Source organism: Megascapheus bottae, chromosome 28 (genome assembly GCF_031878675.1).
Source record: "Megascapheus bottae isolate mThoBot1 chromosome 28, mThoBot2.hap1, whole genome shotgun sequence".
NCBI classification, from domain to species: domain Eukaryota; kingdom Metazoa; phylum Chordata; class Mammalia; order Rodentia; family Geomyidae; genus Megascapheus; species Megascapheus bottae.
Window position 1 is genome coordinate 3,533,304 of NC_143536.1, and position 10,945 is coordinate 3,544,248.

Below are 10,945 nucleotides of genomic sequence, written 5' to 3' on the forward strand. Positions count from 1 at the left end.
GCAGCCAGTGACAGCTGTTCTGCCTAGGCCTGGCAAAACTCCCTCTGCTCATTTCCCCCTTTAAGCTTTGAGCTGGCCATCTCTGTGCCGACCCCAGAGCCCTAGCTTTGCAATGGAGAAAACGGAGACAGCGGAGGACTGAGACAGGCCTGACGAGCCCTCTTCTGAGCATACCTGGTAAACCTGAGCCTCCCAAGCCATGTGCCCCAGCCTGCTGGGAAAGGGCAACCTCCCTCTGGATCTGAAGCCCAACCTGAAGGGAGAAGCAGTTTGGGGTCCTGCTGCGAAGGTGAGTGTTCTTCCCCTCACTCCAAAACCCCCAAACACCTTCTTTTTGAGGGACTGTTAACCAGTCTGTGTGGGTCTCCTCTGCTTCGAGTTCTAGAGAATCTTGTTTCTGATGACACTCTATTCCTGGTGCCTCCAAGAAATAGTCTGAGCTCTGCTTCCCTCCAGAGTTGTAGCTCCTTGCTGGCCACCACTCCTTTCCTGCCCCTTCTGCAGCCTGGCAACCAGGCAGGCCCTCCATGACTGAACTCGGTTACCTTGGCAACCAGTCTGGCTACCTCAGTCCTCCATCCCGGAAGAACCCAAGGGAGAACTTTCTAGCTGCAACACATTTCCCCAGGCCAGGCAACCACCTGCCTCCACCATCAACCCTCCAACATAGCCCAGCTCAGTGCCAGCTGTCCCTGGGCCCTTGGCAGTCGCCTCAAATCTGATCTCACCTCCCAAACTCCAATGAACTCAGGTAGGAGCACAATTACCTGTCAATAAACATGTTGCAAGAAAAGGAATGGATGAGTTGTTGTAAATGTGTCTGGGGTGTGGGGAGGGGCAGGGCAGGGCCTCAAAGGTGGATGAGGGAGTCCTCCAGGTGAAGAGAGCCCATCAGCCTGGGTCATCTGCTCCCCAGTGTCGCGGGTCTTCTTCGGGTTTTCACTACGGTCCTTGCTGCCCTCTGGCGGCCAGACCTTGCCCTGCACCTTCTGAAAGCGACCTGGCATTGAAGGAACCGGGGAGTTTGGCAATTTCCTCCACCAAGTGAGGCTGACTTCATCTTTGCCGAGGACTTGAAAGCTGGGAGTCTTCAGGGTGGAGTCAGGTCCCCACCGCGCCCCCAGAGCTGCCGCTGACGCTGCCAGGGCGGGTCTGGCTCGGGCGGGGCGTCCTGCCAGCCGCCGGACAGCAGTGGGCTCTCCCGATCAGGAGGCAGGGAGGCGCTGCTTGGAGAGGAAAGGCACCCATTTGGGCGCAGTCCCTCCGAAGCGCATGGAAAGGGCCCAGCCGAGATCGACTGGGTCTCACACGCACTTGCACACATTAGCCCTTCCGTACGCCGCGCACGCGCGCACGCTCATGCAACTAGCCCCGCCCCCGCACTTGTGCGCACGCGCACGCCCCCTTCTGGGAGGAGCCGCTCGCAGCTCGCTCACGTGGTCAGGGACGCTCATCTGGGCAGCGCGAGGCGGTCGCCGGCAGAGGGCGCCGCGCGCCCACCTGCAGCCGAGGAGGGGAGTAAGCGGAGCCCCGCAGCCCCCCACCCCGGGCGGACAGCCACGACTGTCGTGCCAGCCTCTTCCCCGGGGCCACCACTGCCAGGTCCAACCATCGAGGAGGCGCAGCAGCCGCACAGCTGGTGGGCCAAGCCCGCGTCTGGACCCCCCGTGCTGGGGCACAGCCCACCAATCCGGGAGCCCCAGTCCAAGGTGGGCTGCTCGGCTGGCCAATCACAGGGTCCCTACCAGGAGGCGGAGCCTGCCAATCAGGGGCTCCCTGGATGCGGAGAGAAACTACCCGGTCTGGCGCTGGGGAGCTGCGGGGGGAGGGAAAAGGGGGTTAACTGCGTTTAAGGCCGATCACCCCGATTCTCAGCGGCCGCCCTGTCTTTGATAGTGAGAGGCAGGCGAACGGGGCCTAGCAGAGAGGGGCTGAGGCCGGGGGCTGCCTGGCAGAGGCGGCTCTAACTGGGGGCGGGGCAGGCGAGGGTGGGGCTGCTCCGGGCCCCGCCCCCGGCCCCGCCCCCTCCGCTCGCTCCGCCGGGCTCTCGGCGGCCGCTGCCAACGCTGCGGGCTGCGGGCCATGGACGCCCCCGGGGTCCCGGCCCCGACCGCCCCAGGCCCGGGGAGGAAGGAGCTGAAGATCGTGATCGTGGGCGACGGCGGCTGCGGCAAGACATCGCTGCTCATGGTGTACAGCCAGGGCTCCTTTCCCGAGGTGAGGCGGGAGGCGCCACGCGGGGGTCGCCCCGATCCCGGACCTGGGGTCCCCGGCGTCCCGAGCGCAGAGGCGGTCGCCACTCTGGGCTCCCCTCGCGAATCCGCGGGCCCCGCGGTGCCGGGGTACAGTCCGGTGGGGTGTGGGGTGGCTGGGCAGAGCGGGACCCAGGGGACCCCAGCACTGAGCCCCCCGCTTCTCCCGCAGAACTACGCCCCATCGGTGTTTGAGAAGTACACGGCCAGCGTGACAGTGGGGACCAAGGAGGTGACCCTAAACCTGTACGACACCGCGGGTGAGTGCCCAGGGCGCTGGGGGGGGCAGCCGCCCCAAGGCTTCCCCTGTGGGGGGCCTCCCCCGGCAGCGCATCGGGCCTCGAGGTCGTTGGTGGGGTCCTGGGGGCCCAGGGGACCTTGGCCCCCCATGTAAGTGGGGGTGATTGGATGGTGAATTTTTGGGGCCCCTGCCAGACCCCTTCACCGTGCTGGCTCCTCTCCTGTGGTTCTAGAGAACCGTGGGCTGTGCTGCTTTCCGACTCCCGTGGTTCTCAGCTGTGGTCAGGGGTTGGAGTTCCCCCGAGCCTGGGATGGCGTGGGCCAGGATCTGGGGCTCCACAGCTGGGCTCCACCGTCCTGTGGGTGGAAGGTATGTGTCCGTGCTTCTAGGGTTTTGTTCTTCCAGTGGGTCCCCTGCCTTCTTGGTTCTTTAGAAACATGACTGGAAGAAATGGGAGCCCCAGGAAGCAGCTCAGGATCAGGTCCCACCTGCTGCCCCAGCGCCGGGCTTTGCATGCATTTCGTCCATGCATTTGGCAGTCTGCAAAGAGCCCCCCCCCCCAGTTCTGACTGGGCGTCACCCACACTGAGGGGGCAAAGACTGGGACGACCAGGTAGAACCTTACCCAGCTCAGCAACTCAGAGTTTAGTGCCAGGTAAAGCCATGTCACCCTCCCTGTCCTCTCTGCCGGCCCATCCTGAGCACGGAGACGCAGTATCCCACCGATCATGGGTGGAACTGAAATCCAGACATCCCTTCCCCCTGAGCCAGCCCTCCCTCCATCCCTGCCTGGAGCAGGCTTTCCTGTGGCCTGCCTACCCCCCTACCAACTTCTGGAAGGCCCTTCTGGGAGTAGAGCCCTGCTCCCAGCCCCAGGGGAGCTGGAAAAGCCAGAAATGTCCTGGGAATTCTTGAGGTGGGCAGACCATGGGACAGTAAAAAGTGGGGGGCATTTTTATTCTCATAGCTCTTGTCTAGCAGCTGGGGAAGGGCAGGGCTGGAGGAGCAGGTCCTTGGCTCCCTCTTTCTCCTGCTCTGCCCCAGCCTCTCCTGCCAGTGTGAGCGTGGCGGAGGCTCCCGCTGGAGTCTGCCCACTGTGCCACCACTCCCCACCATCTGCACTGTGTGTAGTTCCTGGGACTTGAACTCAGGGCCTTGGCACTGTCTCTTGACTTTTGTGCTCAGGACCAGTGTTCTGAGCCACAGCTCCACTTCCAGCTGTTTTGGTGATGAATTGGAGATGAGAGACTCAGGGACTTACCTGGGCTGGCTTTGAACTGCAATCAGCTCTCAGCTCCTGAGCAAGTAGGATTAAAGAAGTGAGCCGCCAGTGCCCAGTCCTATCAGGGCTCTGCTGCTAGTCACACTTGGCTGAGTACCCTCTGGGCCTCAGTTTCCTTTTCTGTCTGTCATTTGGGCTTAAAGTGTCATGAGGATTTGTTCTGGTAATGCTGAACAACAGTGCCACAGCGGCGGTTGGCAGATATTGTCTTGTGACTGTTGGTGGAACCCAGGTTTGCGTGTGCTAGTGAACATTCTGCCTGTGAGCTACACCGTAGCCCTCAGGATGGTTTCACCATGTTTCCTGTTCTGACCAGCAGGAAAGCAGCATTGTGGTTTGAGCCGGCTGGTGAGTTCTGGGGAAGGGGGCAGGTGGTCAAGAGGGTGGCCCAAGGAGGGAGAGCGAGAGGAAGCATCTAGCTGACCTCTGTGACCAGGGAAGCCTGTGGTGGATGGAGTGAGACGGGGTCACATGTGGGGTGACTGGAATGAATGAACAGTGAGTCACGGGGGATGGTCCCGCTGTGCCTGTGGGGAGATGGGGAATGTGGCAAAGCATGACCAGCCGCCATGTGCAGAAAGGTGGAGGCTGGGGGCAGGAGGGTAAGCAAGGACAATGGCAGAAGTAGAGATGAGCCTAATAAATACTGTAGAAGGTTCTAGAAACTGACAGGCTGTGGAGGAGGGGAACATCTGCCCCTCAGCAGTGACAGGAGCAGGGGTGGCCCCAAGATGCTGGATTTCTTCTCTTTGCGGACCAGGTGATGGCATGGGGGTGCTTGGACCTTGGCCACAGGGCCGTGTGCAAAAGGCTGGGCTGGCTGCTTCTCACCATACTATGGAAACAGTTACAAATACTGCCTGGCCTGAGCAGTGCTCAGTGCTCAGTGCTCTGAGGGGGAAAGAGGGTGGGGCCCAGACTCCCAACGCTGTGGCCGCCTGGCCCCCACATCCTCAGGCACAGGAAGCTGTGGTGGGGCCCAGAGCCTCCTGGGTAGAAGGCTGGGGGTGGGCAAGGAAGCTGGGGTGAGGGGAGATGACAGAGCCAGTAGGAAAGGGGACTGCAGGGTGCTAAGGCAGGGGGCAGGCAGGGGGTCCCCTCAGCTCCAGGTTGGGTGGGACCAGGTGGGGGACCCCAGCAGGGCTAGTAAAAGTGGGTTCCTCTGTCAGCTTCCTCTTCTCATGCTACCAGCACCCCTCGGCGACAGTGCCCCACCAGAGCTGGGCACCAGCATGCTGTGTGTGGTCTCCGCCAGCCTTGGAGACCCTGGCACTGGAACAGGGGCTGCCCACCCCACAAGCGAGCTCCCCCAGTACCCGTGCCATGGGCACCGCTGACCACTGGGAGAGGGGCAGCTCCGGGGAGCCTGCTTCCATCTCCTAGGCCCCGCTGGCCCCCATGACAGTGGTCAGGTGACCTGGCCCACGCCCCCAGCCCCAGGCAGAGCACATGGATCCAGAACTCCATGCTGACTGAATTCAGGCCAGGCTGGGTGTAAGGAAAGCGGATCTGGGTGGTGTCAAGCAACCTGGAGGAGGAACCAAGACTGGGCAGGCTGCTCACCCGCCCCGGAGCCCCTCTTTCTCAAGATAGCTGTTTGTAGCCATCTTTTTGTTTCAGTTGGTCAGCACTGTGGGGCAAAATTCCCTTCTTTCTGGGCTGGGCTGTTGTCCTGGCTCCCCTCAGCTGTGTGACCTCAGGTAACTTGCTTTACCTCTCTGCTGTGTTTCTCCGTCTCTAACATGGGGTTCCGCAGTGCCTGTGCTGGCCAGGGGAGGGTGCATCTTTGCCACTGTCACTGAGGCTCACCTGCTTTCACCTCTTGATTGCCAAGTGAGGAAACTGAGGCCCAGGCTAGCTCCTGCAAGGAAGCCGAGGCTTCAACCTGGCCCTGTGGGCAGCTGACCTTGGCACTGGGAATGGTGCTTGCACACTAGCTCACAAGGTGCCCGCCTGCGACCTTGCCATTCACTCTGAGCCCTTCACAGCACCAGCTTTCTCTGGAAGCTTCCCTCCTGGTGGCTGCTTGACTCAGCACAGGCCATGGAGGAGGAGGTGATTCCCACAGGGAGGAGCCCCAGGGCAGGAGCAGCCCCCCTGACCCCCTGTGTCACCTCTCAGCCGTGTTTGTCACGCGTGGAACTGCTGCGAGGTAACAGTTAACCCATGTTTCCTCAACGCCTCTGAGAGCAGAAAGTTGTTTTTTTTTCACCACCCTCACGGTGTGAACAGCCACACAAGCTAGTCTGGGACCAAGGACGGCTGTGGCAGGCACCTGTTCAGGGTCAGACAGGTCGGCGGAGTGCTTGGAAAGCATGCTTGGGGGGGGGTCCCCAGAGGTGTCCTCTCAGTAAGCAGCAAAGAGGGAGCTGACCAGTGCCCTGGGCCCCATTTTACTATAACTGTTTTCCTCCCTGCCAGATTTCTAGATGGATTGAGAATGCATGCTGTGCCAGTGAGCCAGGTGCTATGACACAGGTGCCTGCGCCAGGTGCCTGCCAGCCACAGGAAACCTAAGCGGGACTCTGGTCCAGACCTGGCCTGGATGAAAAAGGGGAAAAGTACGGCCAGGAGTTTAGCCTAGTGGAAGAGTGCTTGCCTAGCATGCATGAAGCCCTGAGTTCGATTCCTTGGTACCACATACATAAAAAGGCTGTGGCTCAAGTGGCACAATGCTAGCCTTGAGAAAGCCCAAGAACAGTGCACAGGCCCTGAGTGCAAGCCCCGGAACTGGCAAACAAACAAGGAACAAAAGTAGCCTGGTGCCAGTGGCTCACACCTGTAATTCTAGCTGATCGGGAGGCTGAGTTCTGAGGATCACAGCAGGAAAGCCCATGAAATTCTTACCTCCAATTAACCACCAGAAAACCAGAAGTGGAGCAGTAGGTCCAAGTGGGAGAGCAGTACTTTACCAGCCTTGGGTGAAAAAGTGCAGGGATAGCACCCAGGCCCTGAGTTCGAGTCCTAAGACCTACCAAAAAAAAAAAAAAAAGAAAAGAAAGAACCAAAGTAGAGAGGTGGTGGTGTGGCTCAAGTACCTGTCTGTCGAGACCAAGACTGAGTTCAGGCTTCAGTGTTGAAAGAAGCTGGTGCTCGTGGCTCGAATCTGTGGTCCTGGCTACTTGGAAGGCTGAGACAGGGAGGATCACAGTTCGGGGCCAGCTAAGGCAGAAAAGTTCCTGACACCCTGTTCTCAACTGAGAGGGGAGCACAGTGGTGTGCGCCTGTCATCTGAGCTACAGCTGGAGCCCCGAATAGGCCCATCTCAGTCCAGACATGCCAGGGCTGGAAATGAGACCTGACCTCCGTCAGAGCCACTGGCCGCGCGTGGCGGTCACGCCTGTAACCCTCCTTAGGAGGTACGGGAGCCTGATTCCAAGCCAGCTCCAGAGCAAAGTCAAGGAGAGGAGACGATCTCCAGTTAATCATCAGAAAAGCTGGAAGTGGTGCTGTGGCTCAAGGAGTAAAGCACTATCCTTGAGCACAAAAGGTCAGGGACAGCACCCTTGCCCCGAGTTCAAGCTCCAAGAGATTCTGAGTTCAAACCCTGAAAACAACCACAAAAGAGCTCTGGTATTAGTTTGAACAGGAAGAGCAACACCCTATAGCATCACTTCACGTGTAGGAAAGTTTCTTCAGATGAAACAGAGGTACAGTTGTCCCTCAGTCCCGGAAGAGCCAGATTCCGGGTCTTCTCAGGACACCAAACTTCACACTCAAATCCCTTAGACAAAACAAGACAGAACCCACGCATGTCCTCTGTGTAAAACAGGCATTGCTGGGGTGTTCACGGCCTGATAAGGAGGAAAGGTGGAAAAAAAGAAAGGCGGAAAAGGCGTCTGTGTGCATTCCCTTTAGTCTTGTTCTGTTCAGGAAAATGCTTTCTGCTTGGTTGAGAAACAACCTGAGATCCAAAGATCTGTGAACTTCCCTGTAGGGTTGGGCTGGGACAGAAACAAGTAGAGGGATGATGAGGAATATGGAAAGAAAAAGAGGGGGCCGGGAGTTTGGCCTAGTGGTTGAGTGCTTGCCTAGCATGCACAAAGACCCGGGTTCAATTCCTCCGTACCCCACATACATAGAAAAAAGCCGGAAGTGGTGCTGAGGCTCAAGTGGTAGAGCTCTAGCCTTGAGAAAGTCCAAGGACAGTGCTCAGGCCCTGAGCCCAAGCCCAGGACTAGCAAAAAAAAAAAAAAAAAAGAGGTGAGGGAAGTACATCCCAGCTGTGGGGGAACAGCAAGTGCAAGTAAAAAGGCCCTGAGGCACCAAGCCTGGTGAATGTGAGTAGCAGGGGGGTGACCTGAGGTAACCACTGTGGTTGGACTGGGGGAAGTCAAGTCAAGGTCAGTAGCACCAAATCCCACAACCCAGGAGGAAATGTTTGGGTTTTACACAAAGGGCAGCAGGAAGCCATTGAGGGTGTTCCAGCTGTGGAAGAGGAGGCAGGATCTGGATCTGATGTTGTGTCCAGATCCATCCTTCAGCCAGGTGGACAGCAGGTGACCAGGGAAGCCGGCCAGTGGGGACTTGGAGGGGCTGCAGGAGGAGCACTTCCAGTGAGCACCCCGGCCTGCCAGGAAGGGGCCAAGCATCTGCAGTTTCTCTTCAGTTTGGAAGATGAAATGTTTACACATAGATAAAGCAAGTGGTGGAATGTACACACTGGGTCGGCGTGCCCGCAGCACTCTGTACTCTTTGTAACAATTTTTTTTTTCTAACTTTGAAACTATCAACATAAAAAGTCATCAAAAATAAAAAAAAATTGGCTGGGCGCTGGTGGTTCACACCTGTAATCAATCCTAGCTAGTCCTGAGTCTCAGATCTGACGACTGTGGTTCAGAACCAGACAGGGCAGCAGAGTCCTCGAGGCCCTTATCTTCAATTAACCAGCAAAAAGCTGGAAGTAGAGCTGGGACTCAAGCAGTAGAGCACCAGCCTTGGGCAGAGCTCAAGCTAAGGGACAGCACCATGGCTGGGGGAGGGGCCGCCTGTTCTTCCCAGCTGTGCCCAACCCTCCAGGGCTTGCAAGAAAGGCTGCAGGGATCAACTTGCTGGTTCTCTTGGGGACCCCAGGCCACCCAGCCCCTCCCTGCACGGGGAACAACAGGGCACACATTCCCAGCTGGCAGAATGATTACCAGGTCCCAGCTCTGAGTCCTTGGCTCTGATCCCATGTTACCGGCCGAGGTCCGCCCCAGCCTCCCATTACAGGTAAGTAAATGCCGAGCGCCTCTGGTTCCAGGCCAGGAAGACTACGACCGCCTGCGGCCCCTCTCCTACCAGAACGCTCACCTCGTGCTCATTTGCTATGACGTCATGAACCCCACCAGCTATGACAATGTCCTCATCAAGGTGAGAGCCGGGACTGCCTGGGGCGGGGGCGGAGCGGGGCTGTGCTCATGGCTGACCCGGGCCCTCCGGCTCCACAGTGGTTCCCTGAGGTTACACATTTCTGCCGAGGGGCCCCCATGGTGCTCATCGGCTGCAAGACGGACCTGAGGAAGGACAAGGAGCACCTGCGGAAGCTGCGTGCTGCCCAGCTGGAGCCCATCACCTACACACAGGTGCGCATGCCCTCCTGCGACACCAGCCCAGCGAGCCCGGCCCTGAGCTCAGTCAACCCCACCCTCCCTGTTTCATGAGAGAAATCACGAACCAACATGGTCAAGCAGCTTCTCAGGGGCACAGCTAACCCAGAGTAGAGCCGGGGCCCGGGCTCCTGTTAATCAGGCTCCCCATTCTGCACTCTGTCCCCCATCTGCCCCCAGCGGAACCTGAAGGTAGGTCCTAGGCTGAGAAAGATATGGGCAAATCCAAACCCTGGGACCTTTTAAGAGACATACAACACACACACACGAACAAAAAGTTTTAATGCAGGCATGATGATGATACACACCTATAATCCCAATATTCAGGACTGTTGCAAGAGCATCAGACGTTTGAGGCAAACCTGGGAGACTAACAAGACCCAACTTTAATTACTTTAATTGGAGGTCTTTATAACTTTCTGCCTCGGCTGGCCTCAAATCCCGATCCTTCCAAGCTCTGCCTCCCAGGCAGCTAGGATTATGGGCTAGAGTTACCCTCTCTGGCTTCTGGGGTTGTCTGGATTCTACCAAGTTCAGTGGTTCATTCATGCTGACGGGCACACGGAGGCCCCTCCTGTCTTGAGGACTTACTGTTCTCATGGCTGGAGAGCAGCCGGGGTCAGCACAGGCCTGCTCCAGGCAGCCATGCGGACAAGGGGCCCACCCGAAGTCCTATGGAGGCAATCAGTAGTGAAGGCCAGACCTGGGATGCGGAAAGGACTCAGAGCCCCCCAAACCAGCCTCAACCCCCGATCCCCAGGTGGCCTTCGGCAGGCCCCTTGTGTAACGCTGTTGCCTGTCCCGGCCCAGGGCCTGAGCGCCTGTGAACAGATCCAGGCCGCACTCTACCTGGAGTGCTCAGCCAAGTTCCGGGAGAACGTGGAGGATGTCTTCCGAGAAGCCGCCAAGGTGGCGCTCAGGGCTCTGAAGAAAGCTCAGCGGCAGAAAAAACAACGGCTCTGCCTGCTGCTGTGAGCTCGGCCCATGGAGTTAGGACTGACCACGTGGAGCAGCCACGGCCAGCTCTGCAGCACCGGTGTCTCGAGCTCGTCTTCTGGAGCCCTCCATGAACTCTCCTTTGGGCTGACCCTGGAGTACAGTGGTGACCGAGGACATGGAACTCAAGTGGGTTTGGTGCCAGTCCACCATGAAGCCAAGCCCTGGGTTTCTGAGATAGACAGGGCCACCTTCTCCAGCCTCTTCCTCCCACCGCAGGGCCTCCAGGGCATTGAGGCCTAGGGGAGAAGGCAGGCCCCGCCCCCTTCCTCAGCCCACTCCCTTTGGGTCCAGGGAGGGAGGAGCCATCTCCATCTCAAAAGGCCCAGTGTGCCCTGGGGTGGACATCTGTGGACTTAGGGCCAGACAGGTGAAAACACCCTTTCCATAGGATCTCCCTTTGGAAGCTTCCGCCTGCCCCCAGGGACCCGAGGCGGGTCCTTCCCTCTACACTGTCCCGATGGACCCAGGGTCGGTGGACAGCTGCTGTGCACTAGACGCCCACATTCCGCCCGGATGGCCTCTGCTTGGGTGGGATGTGGGGGTGGGAGCCCAGGCCTGGCCTGGCCTTCTCCAGAACTGACAG

At 58.7% G+C, this 10,945-nt stretch overlaps 1 protein-coding gene and 1 long non-coding RNA gene across 6 annotated transcripts in view; both read left to right on the forward strand.

The window, feature by feature from the left end:
* Positions 1–791, forward strand: part of LOC150044988 (uncharacterized) — an 8,355-nt gene extending 7,564 nt beyond the window's left edge. For all 4 annotated transcript variants that reach the window (XR_016532930.1, XR_016532928.1, XR_016532929.1 and 1 more), the window contains one exon: positions 66–791. This is a non-coding gene — a long non-coding RNA (uncharacterized LOC150044988). The remainder of the gene's footprint in view (positions 1–65) is intronic.
* A 1,235-nt stretch (positions 792–2,026) lies between these two features.
* Rhof (ras homolog family member F, filopodia associated) lies at positions 2,027–10,762 on the forward strand. 2 transcript variants are annotated; one of them, XM_090320026.1, is made up of 5 exons: positions 2,027–2,217; positions 2,425–2,512; positions 9,018–9,127; positions 9,205–9,339; positions 10,174–10,762. In XM_090320026.1, exons 1-5 carry the CDS (start codon positions 2,083–2,085, stop codon positions 10,336–10,338), a joined length of 633 nt encoding a protein of 210 aa, XP_090176152.1. In that variant the 5' UTR covers positions 2,027–2,082; the 3' UTR covers positions 10,339–10,762. The 2 variants fall into 2 exon arrangements, with proteins under 2 accessions (XP_090176152.1, XP_090176154.1); XM_090320028.1 differs by lacking the exon at positions 2,027–2,217 and adding an exon at positions 2,927–3,148 and having other exon boundaries at positions 2,427–2,512.
* The last annotated feature ends 183 nt before the right edge of the window (positions 10,763–10,945 follow it).

Excerpts from the sequence above, each read along its gene's own strand:
- Rhof (XM_090320026.1), top strand. The coding sequence starts at position 2,083 with ATGGACGCCCCCGGGGTCCCGGCCCCGACCGCCCCAGGCCCGGGGAGG. Across the intron at positions 2,513-9,017 it reads AAACCTGTACGACACCGCGG|GCCAGGAAGACTACGACCGC; the intron begins GTGAGTGCCCAG and ends CTCTGGTTCCAG. Across the intron at positions 9,340-10,173 it reads AGCCCATCACCTACACACAG|GGCCTGAGCGCCTGTGAACA; the intron begins GTGCGCATGCCC and ends GTCCCGGCCCAG.